General features: G+C 42.4%; 1 protein-coding gene across 1 annotated transcript in view; it reads left to right on the plus strand.

Annotated features, from left to right (window-relative positions):
* The window catches only part of CREB5 (cAMP responsive element binding protein 5), a 334,938-nt gene that overhangs the window by 81,558 nt on the left and 235,695 nt on the right, over nucleotides 1–17,685 (plus strand). Inside the window, exon 4 of the mRNA XM_060020658.1 lies at nucleotides 5,322–5,494. Within this exon, the coding sequence (XP_059876641.1) occupies nucleotides 5,322–5,494 (173 nt within the window). The remainder of the gene's footprint in view (nucleotides 1–5,321; nucleotides 5,495–17,685) is intronic.

Consider the following 17,685-nt stretch of genomic DNA (forward strand, 5'->3'; position numbering starts at 1 on the left):
TCATCCCATTCACGCCCTTTATGTCTCAGAACAACAGTGAATGGAGAGCAAGGTATATTGCAGGGCATGAAGGGAATAAGAAGGCCAAGGACATGGGGATAAATTTGAACTAAGGAGGGGAAAATTTAGGTGAAGATGGTTTGTCTGAGGAGCTTATCATCTTTGATGTTTGAGAAATTTTACTTTTTGTTAGCTGTTTCTTGAATCATGATCCTTGGGTCTGGTGGAAAACTGTAATTTTTGGAAGGCTTATTTCTGCAAAAGCTTATGGTTATGGAGAAAAATCCATGTTTGTAGGCCCGTGAATCAGAGTCTAAGGAGTCTGTTTGGATATTTAGTGTCTCATAAAATGTAACGTAGAAAAGACTTGTGGAGCATCAGAGCCGGAAAAGATCATGGAGACCACGTGGTCCTCACCCCTCCTTCTAGTGATGAGGCTGTGAAGCCAAGGGAAGCTGAATGATTTATGCAGGTTACATGGCTACAAGGAGGGTTAGAGAGACTGAGGTAGAAGAGACCTCCTGACTCCTAAACCAGTATATTTTCAACATTATCACACGTTACTAATCATTTGGAAGCATTTGAACCAAAGTATGAACCGTGTGTTATGAGAGAATCTTAGCAAGAAGAGACCTTGGAGGTCATCTAGTGCCATCTCCCTCCTGATGCAAGAATCCTCTTGGTGACATTAACAGATGGCACTGCTCCCTACTGATGCTAGGAAGCTTAGTGCTTTATAAGGCAACTTGTTTTATCTTTGCCTATCCCTACATATTGGTAAATTTACCCCAACAAAAGGTCGAATTTCTATTTTTAAAGCCTCTGTCCAGGAGGAGTGAGTGTGGCCAAAGGGGAATGGAATGGTATTAGTGATGGTGTAGAGTTTTACTCCTAATGTAAGGATAACAATGCCTATCTTGTAGGGCCAGTGTGAGGATCAGAGGTGCAGTTTATAAAGTGTCTACCATAATAGCTGCTTCAATAGGTACTCAAATTTTAGTTATTGTTGGCTTTTGTCATCATGATCCCAATTTTTGAAATTATGCCCTCTGGAGCGACATAGACTATGTCTAATCCCGCAAATATTTGGAAGGCAGTTAGCATGACCTCTAAGCCTTCTTTTCTTCAGACTAAATATTCCCTGATTCTTCTACCATTCTTCCTGTGATGCATTTTGGATGCCTCCGTTGCTTTCATTCCCTCCTGTTTGTCAATTTTCCCCTTAAACTGTGGTGGCCAAATGCGGTCAGTCCGATGTGCTTGACAGTAGAATAATTACATCCCTTGATCTGGACATCGCACTTCTCCTACAACAACCTAGATTTATGTTAGCATTTTTGGAGGCCAGATCACACAGTTGGCTCAAGTAAAACCTTGTTCTACTATCCAGAATGTTAGCGACGTCTCCCAACATTGTGTCAACCACAGATTTGACAAGCATGATTTTTACATCTTCATCCAAGCGGTTGATAAAAATGTTGAACAAGAAAAGGCCAAAGGCTGAGCCTCCCGGACCACCTCTGATCCTTCCCTGCATATTGACATCCAACCGCTGTTTGGTGACGTTGTTGCACTGTGTGACTATGCCGTCACCAGCTCCAAGTCTACTCACCTATGCTAACAAAAATGACTCAGCAAGATATAGTCATTCTTTGTGTTTTTGAAATTGGATATTTATTTAAAGATAAAATACCATTCTTTTATCAAGGAAGACAGGTTTTGAACCCATAATTGGGAAAATGTGAACTCAGAAGTAATTTCATGTTTGAGTTACTATGTAATGCTGAAAGAAAAAAAAAAAAAACAACTTCTCTTAATGTGAAATGATAATGCTCGCTTAAATTTGTTTATTTTTCCAAAATGTTTTGAAATTATTCTCTGGGTCTGGGGGAAGGAGGCTGGAGAATTTGCAGATTTCATGCGTTGGGGAGAAAGGAGATTTTTGAAATATTAGGATATAACTTTCAAGAGCTTTTTCCATCTCTGGTGGAGATCACAGAGACAAAAAGATCTCTTAAAAATGTTGGTGGGGGAGGGTGTGAAGTATATCCTAGATAGTCTTTTTTGATTCTTTTTAATGGTTCTCAGAGAAGATTCTTAAACTTTTTGAGGGGAGAGTTATTTCTTTCTCTCATTTAATGTGCTTTATGCTGAAGAAATCAAACCAGTGTCTTTGCACCAGGTTTCAAAATTTTTGAACAAGTTTTTCTTGGTCTCCATGGTGGAGGTTAAGAACGATTATGGACATACCATTTGAGCCAAAGTGCTCGTTTCTTGGTATCTTCCTTGAAGGGCTCGTTTAATGTTTTCTCAAAGGCTTTACTTTCTAATCTACGTTCCACGTTTGTGGCTTTCTTCTTAATTCTGATCCTGTCTATGTCTCTACCCCATAATCAAACAAGTATGTTAACATCTAACATATCTTAACATCTTTTATTGTGATCATGCTTTGAGATTTCAAGATAAATAGACAAAAGAGTTAGCATTCTCAAAAATCGCCCAGGTAATAAAAGATAAGATTTCATTATACTGAATATTCTAGGAATGTCATTTTATAATTTACTCATTCTCTCACTATTTACTGCAAGCCTATTGTGCCAGGCACTGATCTGCGCCACGGAGACTCAATGGGAAGTAAAGTTGGACTTAGTCTCTTCTCTCATTGTGCTTATATTCTAGAGGGAGAAACAGATATTGATCAAATAATCGAAGACAATTGTAAACTTGTGAAAAGTGCTATGAGGGAGGGGGAGGTGGTGCCCTTCATTGGAGAGGTCAGGGAAGGCTTTCTCTCATGATGCTTAGTTTGTGATTTGAAGGTGGAGTCTGGGGAAGAGTACAGGTGGCAGAAAACAGCATATTCAGCTCTGTGCTGAAATGGAGCATCTTCAGTATGAGAGCAGGAAAATTCATGCAGGTGGAGTGAATCGCAGAGAGCCAGAGTGAAGGTGGTATGAGATGAGCAGGGGAGGTAGGAAGGGTGTCATACAGGCCTTGGAGGTCACACTGAGAGTGCTGTCGGGGTCTTCTGAACCATGAGAAGCCACCTAAGAAGCATGGAGAGGGTAGGCCATGTAGCTGGATTTGCGTGCGATGAGATCAGTTTTGCCTTTTGAAAGGGTGACTGTGGCTGTATTATGGGAAAGAGGAGGAAGGGAAATCAAGTGAATGACCAGGGACCAGTTAAGAGAGCACTTGTTTAATCCAGGAAAGAAGATGGTGGTTGGGTGGAAGTTGGTGGAAAAAGAGACGGAAAGAGAAGGATGCTTACATTGAATTTATGGTACTTGGGGACTACATGTGGGGGTGATAGAAAAGAGGTGCCAAAGGAGGGTTCAGACATTTTATATTATTGTTTGTGAACTTAAAGAGAATATTATTTTAAAAATTGTATAGCTCTATTGATAACGTTCACTAGCACAGCACAACAGGAATAATAAAAAGAGAGTCAGAAATCCTTCTGTGCCTCAGATGTATTATTGACAAAGGATGAAAAATTTCAAACATCTTTAAGGATCTAAACACTGGAAAAATAATACTTACAATGTTTACTTCATCACAACCTCACTAAGACCTAGAGAAAGAAGTTGGTGAAGGTTCACTTTCGAAAGAAATAACGATTATCTTTATTTTCGCTATTACTTTTAGTTTGATTCTCTACGCCTCTAGAGCCTATAAAAAGGACTCAAGCGTATCCCTGTACTGCCACCCCAATACAAATCACCTTTTCCTTTCATCTCACTTTAAGCAACCACAATATTTTCCCACATCAGAAAAACCTTCCAGTATATAAGGGGAGCCTTTGGATCATGTGTGTGTGTCTAAGCCTGTTCATGCCTTTGGGATCTCAAGACAACAGTCGGCTTACAGTCTAAGCCAGGTGCCCAGTTGCCATCTGGGCTCCTGACAAGCTGTGTGGTCAGGGTATAGAAATCAGAAACCTGGGAAAGGTGCAGTGTCATGAACACAAGCACCCCCGATACCATATATGTTATCACCGTCATTTAACACACAGTGCAGGAAATCCTGTTCTTTCCAGAAGAACTTCAAAGAACCACTATTAGTAGTGCTGGGTAACTTTTTTTTTTTTTTTTCTTTGCCAAAGCGCAGACAGATAGATATTTTTCCTCTAGTAAATTGCTAGTGACACTCCCATTTCTTTCCTGTCATCCTCAACCCATTGTCCAACTGACCTCTCAGATTTCCCTGCCCTTCAAGGCTGAAGGGCTGTACCTGGCTGTTTCCAGAGACCCACTGAGTTATGTTGCTTTGCCCTGAACTTTCTTTTTCTCTTCTAGGTTCTGAGTTTCTCACATTTCAGCCCCACCATGTTGATCAGCCCTCTTCCGCCTCAGTGTGAATCCTCTCTTGTCCCATTGACATTCTTTTCTAGGAAGAGCTGTCTTTTAAGCCAGCTTTATCATGCATATTTTACCTTAGTTTTGAATTTTAAACAAAGAAACCCTCGTTCAAGTCATCAGAAATAAATACATGATATTAGGTCCCTCAAGTGACTCAGTTGTGTCATTATTTTCTTCACTACTTTCATGCAGTGGTTGTTTACTAACTGCCTACTGTGCTCTGAGCACCATGGATAGAATAATGAACACAAACATTCTATATTCTTGAGGAAAAGACCATGAACAAGTAAACAGACGAGAAATCATTGTCAGTATTCCATTCTTCCACCAAATTGTTAGAGATTGATTTTATGGAAATACAGCAGAGTTGTAACTCTCACTCCTGTCATTGGATCCCAGACACGCTGTTGTCTTTTCCAGTCGTTCATCCTCAGTCCCCAGGTTGTTGAGCTTGGGTCATGAGTACCCAGATTATGATTTGGAAAAGTGGTTTCCTGGAAAAAAAGAAGAGGTGGTTAGTCTTATAGGACTGAAAAAGAAAAAATAACAAGTGTGCTTGTCATTCAAAGCAGGGTGCTGAATGGCTCTTCGCTAAATCATAGTGTTATGCACTTACCACAGAAATCATTTTCAAATGCAATATATATCACACCAAGTCAGAGCAGATATGCACTAAACATCCCTGATGTAAACCTCCCATTGGGATGGCGGCAGGGTGATTAGCGAACTTCCAGGTATTTTCTTATGTGCTTTCCTCTTAAGGTGGATAGTTATTTTTCATCTCATCGTAGCTGTAAGTTGTAACAAAGATAAATGGACCCGTGGCTTGCCAGAAGCCATAACTCTGTATTTAGTTGACATGACCAGATTCCCCATTTTGGCCTTTGAGAGCTTGAGAGTAGACTGAAGCATTCACCTCTTCTGACCCTTTTCCCTCTGTCTTCTGTCTTCTCTGGGCAGAATATCTCGATGCATAACACCGTTGGTGGGGCCATGGTGGGGCCTGGAGCTCACCAGCTTGGCAGCACCCGGATGCCCAACCATGACACCAGCGTTGTGATTCAGCAAGCCATGCCGTCACCCCAGTCCAGCTCTGTCATCACACAGGCACCTTCCACCAACCGCCAGATCGGGTAAGGAGACCTCTTCGCTGTCTCTGGGTCCTGGCTGGAGCTCAGGGAATGTTCTAGACTTCCTCCTAGTTTCTAGTCCTCAGGTTGGATAAGACAGAAGTTGGTTTTCCTGGCTGGTGTGATATTGCCTAGAGCTCAGAGTGATGTTTTTGATGGGAGAAGGGAAGAGGGAGTCTCTGTTTGGTGGAAGCTCTTTGACCCTGACTTTGGGGAGAAAAGCAAGTCATTCTGTGTCATTGTTTCTTCAAACAAGATTCTTGAACTTCAAGATGACCATGGGGAAACCCCATGGATGTTGCGAGCAGAGCATGGTTCTCAGGACAAATGCTTGAGGATGGCGGAGGGAAGTGTCACCTGCCCAGCCTCCTCCCTAACAGAGTATGTCCCTCCATTCCTAAGGTCTAAGCCCATCACCTGTGTCTTTGGTGTATTTCCATGGTCCTCCTTCCCTCTGATCATTTCTTCTGTGCTTCTCTTCCTTTTTAATACCTTCTCATTAGCTCTCCTCTCTCTCTGCATTGGTCCATATTCATTCCTGGAGTAGACAAATCAAAGAAAGCAGGCCCTATCCCTCTCATTTATGTAAAAAAGAACAACACTGAGGCATTGAGAAAAATAGGTAGAATGCTCCCAGACACTGTGTATTATGGGATGGAAAGAGAGCTCACTTCTGAGTATCAGGTGATAGGTCTCGGCCCTTGTTACTCAGAGTGTGGTCTGAGGACCGGCAGCGTGTGTATTACCCAGGCGCTTCTTAGAAATGCAGGATCTCTAGCCCAGCTTCCTTCTCTCCAGAATGAGGATGGTGTCTCTTCTTTCCACCCTCACAAGAGTAAAGTGAAAAGGAAATAAAAGATTTAAGAGTGCTTGGGATCTTAGAAAGAAAAGGTAGTAACTTAAGCCAAAGAGCTATGATAAATTTATGTTGCTGGATGCTGAGAACTGCTTGCTCTCTGTTCCCAGAATTCTCTGTTTAAAATAGGAAAGGGAGCTTGCTGTGTTTGGTATATGCCATCAGAATTAGTTTGAATATTCCATTGAATAATAGATGCAGTGATTTTAAGAAAAATATTAGAAGCTGTCCCACTATTTGTCAGTCTGTCTTTTCCCTTTCTTGTTTTAAATGCTTGTAAGAATTCCACACCAACAGGGAGCACTAGGGACAATGGCTTATCCCTCCTTAGAATGCTCTAGAAAGGGTAGCTTGTCTCTCACATTTCTCAACTCATCAGGATGGGTTGTGACGTATGAAGATGAATCTTAACAAGTGGAAGTTGTGGGTGATGACTATGCTGTGAGTTTGCCATGGGTACCTTTGGTTTCCCATTCAAGAAACAGAAAGTTAATCTGGCCATTTGAATGCGTGGCTTTGTTGGAAGAAGCCAATGCTAAATTCACAAGTGTCTCTGTTAAAGATTTCTTTTCTTCTCAGATGACTGTGGGAGCCAATGTTGCACCACCTAAAGCAAAAACCTATAATATACTAAGAGGGTGGGGTCGTTAAAGACAGCATTTCAATCTCAAGGGACTCCTTCACTCCAGGGGCTTGGCTTTGGGCAAACAATTCACAGTTAGGCAAGCTAATTGTAATTATTTTATTTTCCTTTCAAGGGGAGAAAAACATAAAATGTGCTAGAGTTTACTAGCAGTTTTACAGCATTCCTTCTCCCCTGGAGTTCTGCTTCCTGCCCCACGGCTGCCCTCTTGCAGGACCTTAGTATCTGGCCATTGTTAGTACAATGCTGGTGTTTGTGAAACAATCATTTAAGGGTTAGCACTAAATTCTAAGATGGGTATTGACTCTGTCAGTAATGTACCCAGCTGGCCCAGGGCTGTACAGTTGGATGACATTCCTAGGCTGTGTCACTGCCCTGACAGGTGTGGGTGTTTCTCTGTTACACGTGACCTCCCGACCCACTCTGTCTTCTCGTTTATTCCCAATCCTGGGGTGTTATGTGTCTCTCCTGGTGTGTTCTAGGAGATAATGGTCACTTTTAGGACTCTATCTTGTTGCCGAGCTTGAAGGAAGCTGTTTCTTTGCTTCACATCCTTCCCTGTTGTGCTTACCATGTTGATTCCAACCCCTACTTCCTGTCATTTCCATTTTCTCCACGTGACCCATCTAAAACCTTGCCCGGATGATCATGGGGGCTCAGCAAGTAACAACCCAACCCATCTCACCAGTGGATTCAGAATGAAACTCTAGGTGGTAACATTTGGGGATGGTTGACTCTTTTAGTTCTCTCAGCAAAGAGGAAATGAGTACTTATTTTAAAACATGAGTTCCCTCTGGAGACTGTGTCTTTAAATGAGCATTTGAAATTGCAGATAGTTTTCTTTTTTTTTCTCTGAGGCTGCACAGAACCATATTGTAGTAATATTCTGATTTTTATCACAACCTCAAATATTTAAGTGTCAAAATCTGGCCAAGCCACCTGCAAATGTTTGCCATGGCTACTGGCCAACAAAAACAGCAAACAGCAATGAAAGTCTTCATTCAGGCTCAGCACTTAAGCTGCATCCAGCCAGAGAGGCTGGGACCCACCTGTGCCCACGCACAGGGCTCTTTTGCTGCGGCCAGTGGGTGTGTTCACGACTAGAACTTTGCGGGAGAGGGAGGGGGCTGCCTGTCTCCTATTCCCCCCTTTTCTTCCCTTCGACTAGTGCTCGGCTTCTGTTGCCAATCCCACTTTTGTTCTCCTTTCTGCCACTACCCCGCTTCATGTTGTATTTAAACTTAGCGGTTTGAATGGATTGGGAGTGATATTGACATGAAGGACGGGGAAATGAGAGTAGTGCCTGTTCTCAGGGAAGATTTGGGGGACAAAGTTTATGCATCCTTGTGTGCGCATTTGATTTTCGGACTTTTGGAGCAGGCATTGAGCCAAAGTAGAACAAAATGAGTGTGTATGCAAAAATCTGAAGAAATAAGGTTATAAAAGTAGGTAGACAAACCACATGGGCAACTTTCAGTGCATCCCATGTCCCCCCCAACACACACCATGCCGATGCCCAGTTCTGTCCAAGTAGCACTTTTATCCCAATAGAAACTGGAGGTAAGTATAAATATCCCAAATTGCACTCGTGTGGTTAGGCAGCCTAGAAAATCACACAGCGCTTAGAGAGTGTAGGAGGCATCCCCAAACTAGTGACTACTTGTGCTTAGTCAAACGGGCAGACGCCCTGTCGGAAAGAGTGTCTTTGGCTGATTGATGGTAGCATTTTAGGAGATAAGTTTTCCAGGTGAAAAAAAAAAAAAGAGTGAGCCATGGGCTGTGGGAGAGACAGAAAACAAGCATGTGTTAAATATAGATGAAATCGATTCAAGCTTGGACCAAATATGTGGCAGATTCCAAGCAGTATCTCTACTCCAGTCATTTTTATTAGATATCATGTAACAAGCTCATTAATTCAGGACCAAGTCTGCAAAACCCGGGAAAATGGTGGATGAGTAGGTAACAGTAATGCAAATGCTCTCTGTCTCTTCTTCTGTTTTTTTCTCTCTTTATCTCTCTCTCTCTCCTCATATGAGACATTTTTGTAGGAGCCAGTAATCAGTTACGTAGGTGGCTATAATCTTAATATACCCCAGCCTTCCTAAAGAAGCCGATTTCTCTTTATGGAGTCAATGTTATTAGATAATTCATGCTCAGTAATTCTTCAGGAGAACTGTGAAGATAATATAGAGTGTAGAGGTCTACAAAAATGGATGTCAGTACAGAGTTCTGACGGGTTATGGGAGGCACTGCCAAAATATTCCACAAAATTTCTTCCTGTTTTCAAAATGTTCCATAGATTTAGTTCTCTGTATGGAATTGGGCAAATACATAAGCTCTTTAGATTACTGGTGACAATTATTTGACAGTAATTGTTCACAATGGAGGTGTGATACATCTAACATCAGAATATACAAGTGTTCCTACCAAGGCTGATATTTGCACAAAAGGTATCTGGTCCATTGTGGAATATTCTATTTAAGATATCAGGAAACTAGAAAATATGTTCAACAGCGTGTGTATATGAAACCTCTCCCTGATTATATGCCGGTTTTAGTCCTGGCAAATATATGTTTGTGTGATGTGCAGCTCTATTAGCTGTTCGGTCATAAGCGCTATTTGCATGAAGCTGTCCTTAGGCAATGTAGACCTAAAACTTAGCCAGAAATTTGTATAAAATATCGTAGAAGCAAATCTTGTTTTATGTAAAAATAAAAAGGAACTGATACTCATCATAAATTGTATTTCTCACAGCTTTTACGTGATTCTTTAATAATAATACTAATGAAAAGAAGAGCTTATCCCATCTCAGAACTTGTTGGCATAAAAAGCAACACCACCTTGCCTATCGGGGAGAGTCATGTGGCTTTGTTGTATGAGTTGTCGTTGCTGCTTGAGGTGTCCATCGAGATGGGAATGTTAATTGATTCGAAGGTTTTTGTGTTATTGTTGCTCTGAAAAAAAAAAAAAGGAGAGTGGTCAATAAATGATGCCATCACAGAAAGGCGCCAATTAAAGAAGCCTTAGATAACAAAGCAGGTTACAGTTTAAGAATGTGCTTGCTCTGTAAGTGCATAGGTGTATAAATCCATTATTAAGAGTTTTCTTAAACTCCACAAACCAACGGAACATGATTAAGAGTGTCACTGCCCACAACCGGGCAGTGCTAGCGGCGTCCAGGCCAGCCTCTTCTGCTAGAGGCAGCAGCCGGCAGGCCCCGGCTTATCACTGGCTGCCCCTGCCCCCTACCCTTCTCCAGGACAGCCTGAAGCCTCCTTTGAGTAATTCAGAACAGAAGCCATCATTTCCTGCTTTGTGTTTTGCTGAATATCACGGCCGTGAACATTGCTTTATTGTTAGAAAGTTGCTGGATCTTTCACAGCGCCGAGAACATTTACGAGGGCCCTTCAAGGGGATGCTTTCTGGGAGGGTTGACGGACTTAACCATATGGCTCCCGTTAAACCCCATACAGAGCCTTGAGAAATTACCTCTGACAAGGGGGCCAGCAGCCTTCCACTCACAGAGTTTTATGTGTGGAATGAAACATTAAGTACTGATACTTGAGGAAATATAAGGTTTCTTAACATTCAAAAGTTGTAATACCACATGGTATTGTGGCCAGATGAAGGGGGCAGAGCCAGAACACCAGAGCACATGGCTGCATATTCCAAGAAGCAGAAAAACACCCCTGCTCTCCTCTCTGAATCTGGTTCTTGCCTGTGATCCCTCAGGCCAGTCTTGTATGTCTTGGTGTCTCAGCTTCTCACCCAGAACACAGCAAGTCTGGTATCTTAGCTTGGACTGCTATAGAAAAATACCATAGACCCGGTGGCTTAAACAATAGGCATTTATTTCTCGCAGTTCTGGAGGCTGGAAAGTTCAAGGTCAAGGTGCTGGCAGATTTGGTTCTTGGTGAGGGCTCTCTTCCTGCCTCGCAGATGGCCGGCATCTCACTGTGTGATCACCTGACCTCTTCTTCGTGCATGGAGAGAGAGAGACAGACAGACAGACAGACAGGCAGATTGACAGAGAGACAGAGAGAGAGGAGAAAGAGACGGAGAGATGGTGTCTCTTCCTCTTCTTAGGACACTAATCCCATTATGGGGGCTCATGACCCGTTTAAACCTAATTACCCGCAAAGGCCTCACCTCCTACTACCATCACACGGGGGTTAAGTCTTCAACATATGAATTTGGAGGAAGACACGTTCAGTCCATAACAGCTAGTCTTCTTGGGAAAGAAAATTGAAAGTCACTCTTCAGTGGCTTGAGCTATTTGTTAGAAAAGCCCGGGATTAGCAGGCTGATACTAAAGAGAAGAAAGGAAGCTAACGTTTATCCAACATCTACTATGTGCCAGGCACTGATCTAGCTTTGCATGTTGTTTTCTATCACATTCCAAGAGCCCAGAGGGGTAGACGTTAGTTGCTCTGGGTTTTTTTTTTTTTTTTGCTCTAGGAAGAGAAGTAACTTGTCCAAAGTCATTCAGCCAGTGAGATGAGCAGATTTTTGAATGTGGCTCTATTGGACTTCAAAGCACATGTTTTTCCTGTGCTCTTGCCCATAGCAATCCCAGTGCTGTGGAAGACACATGAGCATGTCTCACCATTTGGGAGAGTCATCTAACCACAAGAGTTGGCTAATGCTTAGTCTCTGGTTACAGTGTAAAGAGCTTCTGTGCTTTCACACACCTGCAGGGCAGTCAAGGGCAGAGGTGGACACACCGAGTTGCCAGCAGCTGCTTCAGTCCTTCAGTAGAAATACACAGGAGTTCCCTGGCCCTCAAGGAAGGGGGATTGGGGGCTGTTTGAGCACATGGATACAAAAAGGCCCTGTACCTGGGAGATCTGGCCAAATACCCTTATTTGTAAGAAAACCAAAGTCAGCACTGAGAGTGCTGCCCTTTTCCCAGCCATTTGGTTGCTGTACAGTTGGCTTTGTGGTTTGCAGGAAGACCCTATCCCCTGCCCAGATGAAGTGTGACTTCCAGCCTATTCTGATTCCTGTGTGGATAGGTGACTTTGCCTGTGACATCCTCTTGGGGGGGGATTTCATTTCTGAATCTTACAAACAGAAGCCCTGCTCACAAAGTTCCAGAACCTTCCATATAAGTGTCTCTGTGTGTTTTGACCTTCTCTCCCCCCCCCCCCCCGCCATTTCTAGACTAGATAGGCACAGGTTAGGGTCTGCTTCTAGAGCAAGTAGCCTAGGATCATTCAGTCTGTGTCTGTTGTAAATTTGGACACTTGTTCTTTTGTGCAGCATGTTGAAAAGATATGCCTGGAAAAGACGAGCTTGCTCAGAGCCAAACCATGTCAGGTCAGAGGGGAGTCTTGGAAAAGCATTGGCCTTGGGTTCAGAAGTCATGGGTTTAGGCTCTGCCACTCAGAAAGGTTTATAACCTTGGCCAAGTGCACAACAGCCCTCGGCCTCAGTTCCTTCATCTATATGTGAAAAGTTTAACCAGCTGATTACAAGTCACTCTCAGCAACACAATCCTCATTCAGTGCTTCTTTTCTGTCTCAAATATATTTTCTCCTTCGGTTTGTTTTCCTCCAGGAGCTGAGTTTGGTAGGGGGTCTAGATGATCTGAGTTCCAGGATGAGTTCATGTGCCCACATGGGTAAGAACAGGATAGGACTTGGGAATGCTTGGGAAGAGGAGACCAGTACAGTCAAGAGAAGGGTCCTAACATATGAAGCCAGAGAGACCTGACTTCCAGGCTCAAATCCTAGGTGAATCACAACAAATTTATAATTCTATCACATGGGAATGAACACACCCGTTTTACAGCTGAGTAAAGTGAGGTTCAGAGATTACATGACTTGCCCTAGGTCATACTGATGATGGCAAGAGGCAGAACTGGAAGCCAGGCCACCTACACCTCACTGTCCCAAGGGTCCAGATGAACTTGACTTCTCCAAGTTTTGATTTCCTCACATGTAAAATGAGGAAGCATCACTAGAAAATTCTCAAAGTCTCATCCAGCACTAAAAAGCTGATGATTTTCATAACAGATTTAATTTTGAAAACTACTTGGAAGGTCAGTTGTTTGGGGGCTCAGTGCTATACACAAGACTATGTAGTTTCCTCCCTTGCACTAATCTTATCAACAAACTGTTCTTTTATTCTCATTTTGCTCAAAGTGGCTTATTGCTGAAGATCTGACTAGAAAAACACCTAAACAACAGAACAGTCTTTTAGTGAAAGACATGAAACAAGTGTAATGCAAGAAATTGGGACAATTATCTTGCTAGACACAGCTCTATGGGAAAATGCAGTCCACTGTCTTCTTTTTTAGACTTAACTGTTTTTGGGGTTACTTTATAGATGGCCTGAAACATAAGGCTTTAGCTTATATCAATATTTAGTGTTTTCCTAGGGGTAAGCCTTGGATAAGATGCCAAATAACTAAACACTGGGAGTTGAGGATATATATTTCCCATAATATAAGATGCAATGATTAACTGCACCTTTCTGTACTTGTCAGAGTTCCTACATGGGGATTGGCTCAGTATTTTCTGTTTTCAGGGCCAGAATCACGAAAGCCTAGCTGGCTCACCACTGTAGGTTTACATGAGTCCCAGTGTTGTGTTTAAAAGAGTCCCAGAGCTAAGTGTAATTATTCCTTGAATAACACCAAAAGGTTTAGTAACATGGGAAAATGACTGGTGTGTGCAACGCTCTCCAAGGTGAGCATGTTAGGAGAAATGAACCTGATAAAGCAGAGCTGGTCCTTTGCAACTGGGAGGACACTTTGCTTTTTTGAAGACTGAGCATGTGCTTGTAACATGGCAGTGTCCCAGGGAGCATTTCTGATTATTTGTAACTTTCACATTCTTACAGACTATATGTCTCATAAAGTATAAATAACTCTTGTCTGAAACTGATTGACAAGTAGTTTCTGAGTTAAAAGAGAAGGACTGCAGATAACCTGTGGTGCCCATTGCAATACTATGTATTCACATAATTGGACATTTTAGGATTTAAAAGATAAAGGATTCAATAAGTTCTCTCATATGTATTTTTCAGTAATATTAGTCCAAATGGATTTTCTTTACCATTATTTTTTATATCCTTTCTATGGAGGATTTAGTTAAAGATGATACAAACTATGTGGACATTTTACCTTTGGTTGGATGAGAATATCACATAAATATCCAGTTTGGTCTTGGATTTTGGATACAAAGGGAATCCTTCTGTTAAGTTTCAATTACATGCAAATGGAATCCTATTTCAGTGAGGCAGTGCAATGCCATTGCTAGAGATTTGAGAGCCTGGCTGGTGGTTCTGACTCCACCACTCACAACCCCTTGACCTCTCTGGGCCCTAATTTTCCATCTTATAAAATGAAAGAATGAAACTAGATTGTCTAACAAGTGCCCTTTTCTAGCTCTTAGGAACATGTTTGTTTCCTTATCATGACTACCACTCGACCACAGCACTGTTTGGCTGGTAGGGATTATGGAAGAAAACATTTCATAAAACAGATACGCCACATTTAGCAGACAATCTAGTAATCTATTTACCGAGTATGTTGTGCTTTTGGTAAATATCAACTATAAACTTTCTATAGAGTAATAAACATTCTTAATGGTACCAGACACATTTAAAAGAACTTGGAGTTTTATAGTTTCCCCTGCTTTGGCAAAGTGCATTTTGGCTGGTGAATAGACCGGTAAAGTCTGTAAAATGATAGGACCCTGGTGAGTGTGGGGTACAGACATGCTGGAATGTGCTTGGGTTGCTTTTTACAGAGTTGCAGGTCTTTGCAGAGAACAGATGGCCCCAGACATCTTTGAAATGCTAGAAATGACTTCCTGAGTATACTCGTCATATATTGGTTCCGATCTGGTAATTCATAAGCCAAATACACAGCACTTTACAGCTGACCTCCGATCTATTATTTTCAGTCCATAAAACCAATAAACATCGGTACACAAACAATCATAATGACGACTGCCACAACAAACACCCATCCCCGGGTCACCAAGCCACTGAACACTTGTCAAATGTACGGTGGCATTCTCAGCATCTGTAGGGGCTGGAGGCCAAGCGTTTGGCAGGCTCTTAGGGATCACTGCTTAGTGTGACATTTCTTCTCACTCTTCCCAGAGTTTTGCTCAAATTGAATACTTGAAGAGATAAGCAGTAAAGTGCTAGATTGAAGAGAACTGGAGACTGCTTCCACTTCAGTATTATTAGGGTAGTATGAGTGACGCCATTTGATGAGCCTGCAAACTCAGTGAAACCAAAGTCTACCCCTGAAGCTTTCTATAACTCTATATTGAGTCAGGGTGTATTTTTAATGACAAAATTAGACAAAAATGCAACTTTATAGTTACATGTTTCAAATCACAGCCTCTCTAAAACATAGAAAGAATGAATTTAAAAATAATCTGAACTAAATTGTATATTGTTAGAGGAGACTGGGGAATTTTTTTTTTTTTTTTTTTTTTTTTTTGCGGTACGCGGGCCCCTCACTGTTGTGGCCTCTCCCGTTGCGGAGCACAGGCTCTGGACGCGCAGGCTCAGCGGCCATGGCTCACGGGCCTAGCCACTCCGTGGCATGTGGGATCCTCCAGGACCGGGGCACGAACCCATGTCCCCTGCATCGGCAGGCGGACTCGCAACCACTTGCGCCACCAGGGAAGCCCGAGACTGGGGAATTTTAATCTCAAGTTGCATCCAAATGAAAATTGTGTGTGTGTGCCTGGTGTGTATGTGTACACACATTTCCTAATACTTTTCTTTACTGGAACATCATTTAGGCCATTTGACATGTATATAACCTTATTCAAAACTCTTGAAGAAATTTTCCAGGGGTATTCCACAAAGCATGATTTTTCATAATGCCCTGAATGTCCTTTATAACCCCCCTCTTACATGACAATAAACTACGCCAGCACCTTGGAGCCACTTTTAAAGAATAGTCACAGAGACTAACAAGCATAATAAGATTAAAAAGGAAAAAAACTCATGTAGCTTCACGTTAGGCCCTTAACCTAGTTTTCAGAAAACTGAAACAATTCCTCATTATCTAGAAAATGACCATTTGGTTGATGAATTATGTTTTCAGGAGTAGCCACTTTTTATTTCTCTGACACCTTGACATCACTGGCGTGTGGGGTGAGATACTTAAGTGCTAATGCGGAGGCCCCTGGAGGGTGGTGACAGCTAGATCCTAGAGTCGGGGAGAGAGAACGCCACCTCAGGGGGTGGCTCCCTCCCTGTGAGGAACAGGGTGAATATCTCATAGAAAAGTGGCTGTGGCACTAACCATGGGCTTGGGGCTTCACCAAAGAAGGATTTGATCTACTGGGAGATTCTGATTCATAACTGAAGTGAAATGGGGGTGGCAGGGCACTCCTCTAGAACCCTGACTTTCTCTTCCTCCTCTCTCCCTCTTTCCTCTCTCTTTTCCCGTCTCCCCTAGAAAGAAAGGAGGAATCCCTCAAATTATTCATATCTGCCATTTGGCCATGGCTCTGGCTAAAAGTCTGGAATTGGAGAAAGCTTAAAACTTTTAACTAAAAGGAAAATAAGAGATTTTCCTTTTAGATTTTGTGTGTGCGTGTGTGTGTGTGCGTGTGTGTGTGTGTGTGTGTGGTGTCAATTACTCGAAACGTCCCAATCCCCCCTCATTGTGTGGATAGCTGCTATTTATTTAATTTAGCTCTGTAGTCAAGCACTTAGCAGGAAACCAGAGGAGTGACTTTGTCCAGATCTCTTTTGGCAAATGCGTATGTGTGTTTGTGTGTGTGTGTGTGTGTGTGTGTGTGTGTGAGTGTGTGAGAGAGAGAGAGAGAGAGAGAGAGAGAGAGGGAGAGAGGGAGAGAGAGAGAGAGAGAGAGGGAGAGAGGTTGATTTTTATAAAAAGAGTGTGTGAAACTTTGGCTGCCCCAGCAAAGCCACAGACAACCAACCTTATATTGGGTCCACTGCGTTCCATAATTATTATTGCCATTAGGAATAATTATTATTTGCCTCATTGAGTTGGCAGTTTGGAACCTGCCTGAGACTGACGGCTTCTCACAGGAGCCGAAGCACACAAAGGCTGAGTATTCACCCACAAGTGCTTCAACATGTTTGGACGACATCCTTTGCTTGGTTCACTTCATTGTATTTCAGACACATCGAGCTTCAAATTGAATGAAAAGTTTATCAGATACAAAACCAGCGTGAATGAGCGCCTGCGCTCAGACAGCTTTTTTGATTGGGTGCCAGAATTCTTGGCTTTTCTCAAGTCTGGAGATGAGCAGTCTTTTCATGCCACTCTCTTCCTTTAATTAAAAATAGAAAAATAAGTAATAAGATGGGTCTTCACTTAGAGGCTGGGCTTCAAATGGTACAAGAGGGAAAAGCAGAAGAATGACAGGAACACCCAATGGCAAGGCAGCACGTTCATTTAGGAGGCGGAATAGTTACAACCTTAACTTGATTTTTTCCTGATTTGTTTTGCCTCCTTGCCCGCGGACTCTCCGGATTCCAGATTCTGTACTGTTTCCTCGTCCTTTTGCCTTATCATTTTGAAATAGCTGTGCCATGGGTATCCCCTCCGCCCTCCTTAGGGACCTCAGATAGAATGTGATCAGGTATTTTGAACCATGGAGCCCTCACAACAGAAGCTGTTCTCGGCGGAAAGGTTCACTGAGTCATTAAAGAAAAAAGAGCATGACAAGATGTTCTTCCAGA

Source organism: Delphinus delphis, chromosome 9 (assembly GCF_949987515.2).
Source record: "Delphinus delphis chromosome 9, mDelDel1.2, whole genome shotgun sequence".
Classification (NCBI taxonomy): Eukaryota; Metazoa; Chordata; class Mammalia; order Artiodactyla; family Delphinidae; genus Delphinus; species Delphinus delphis.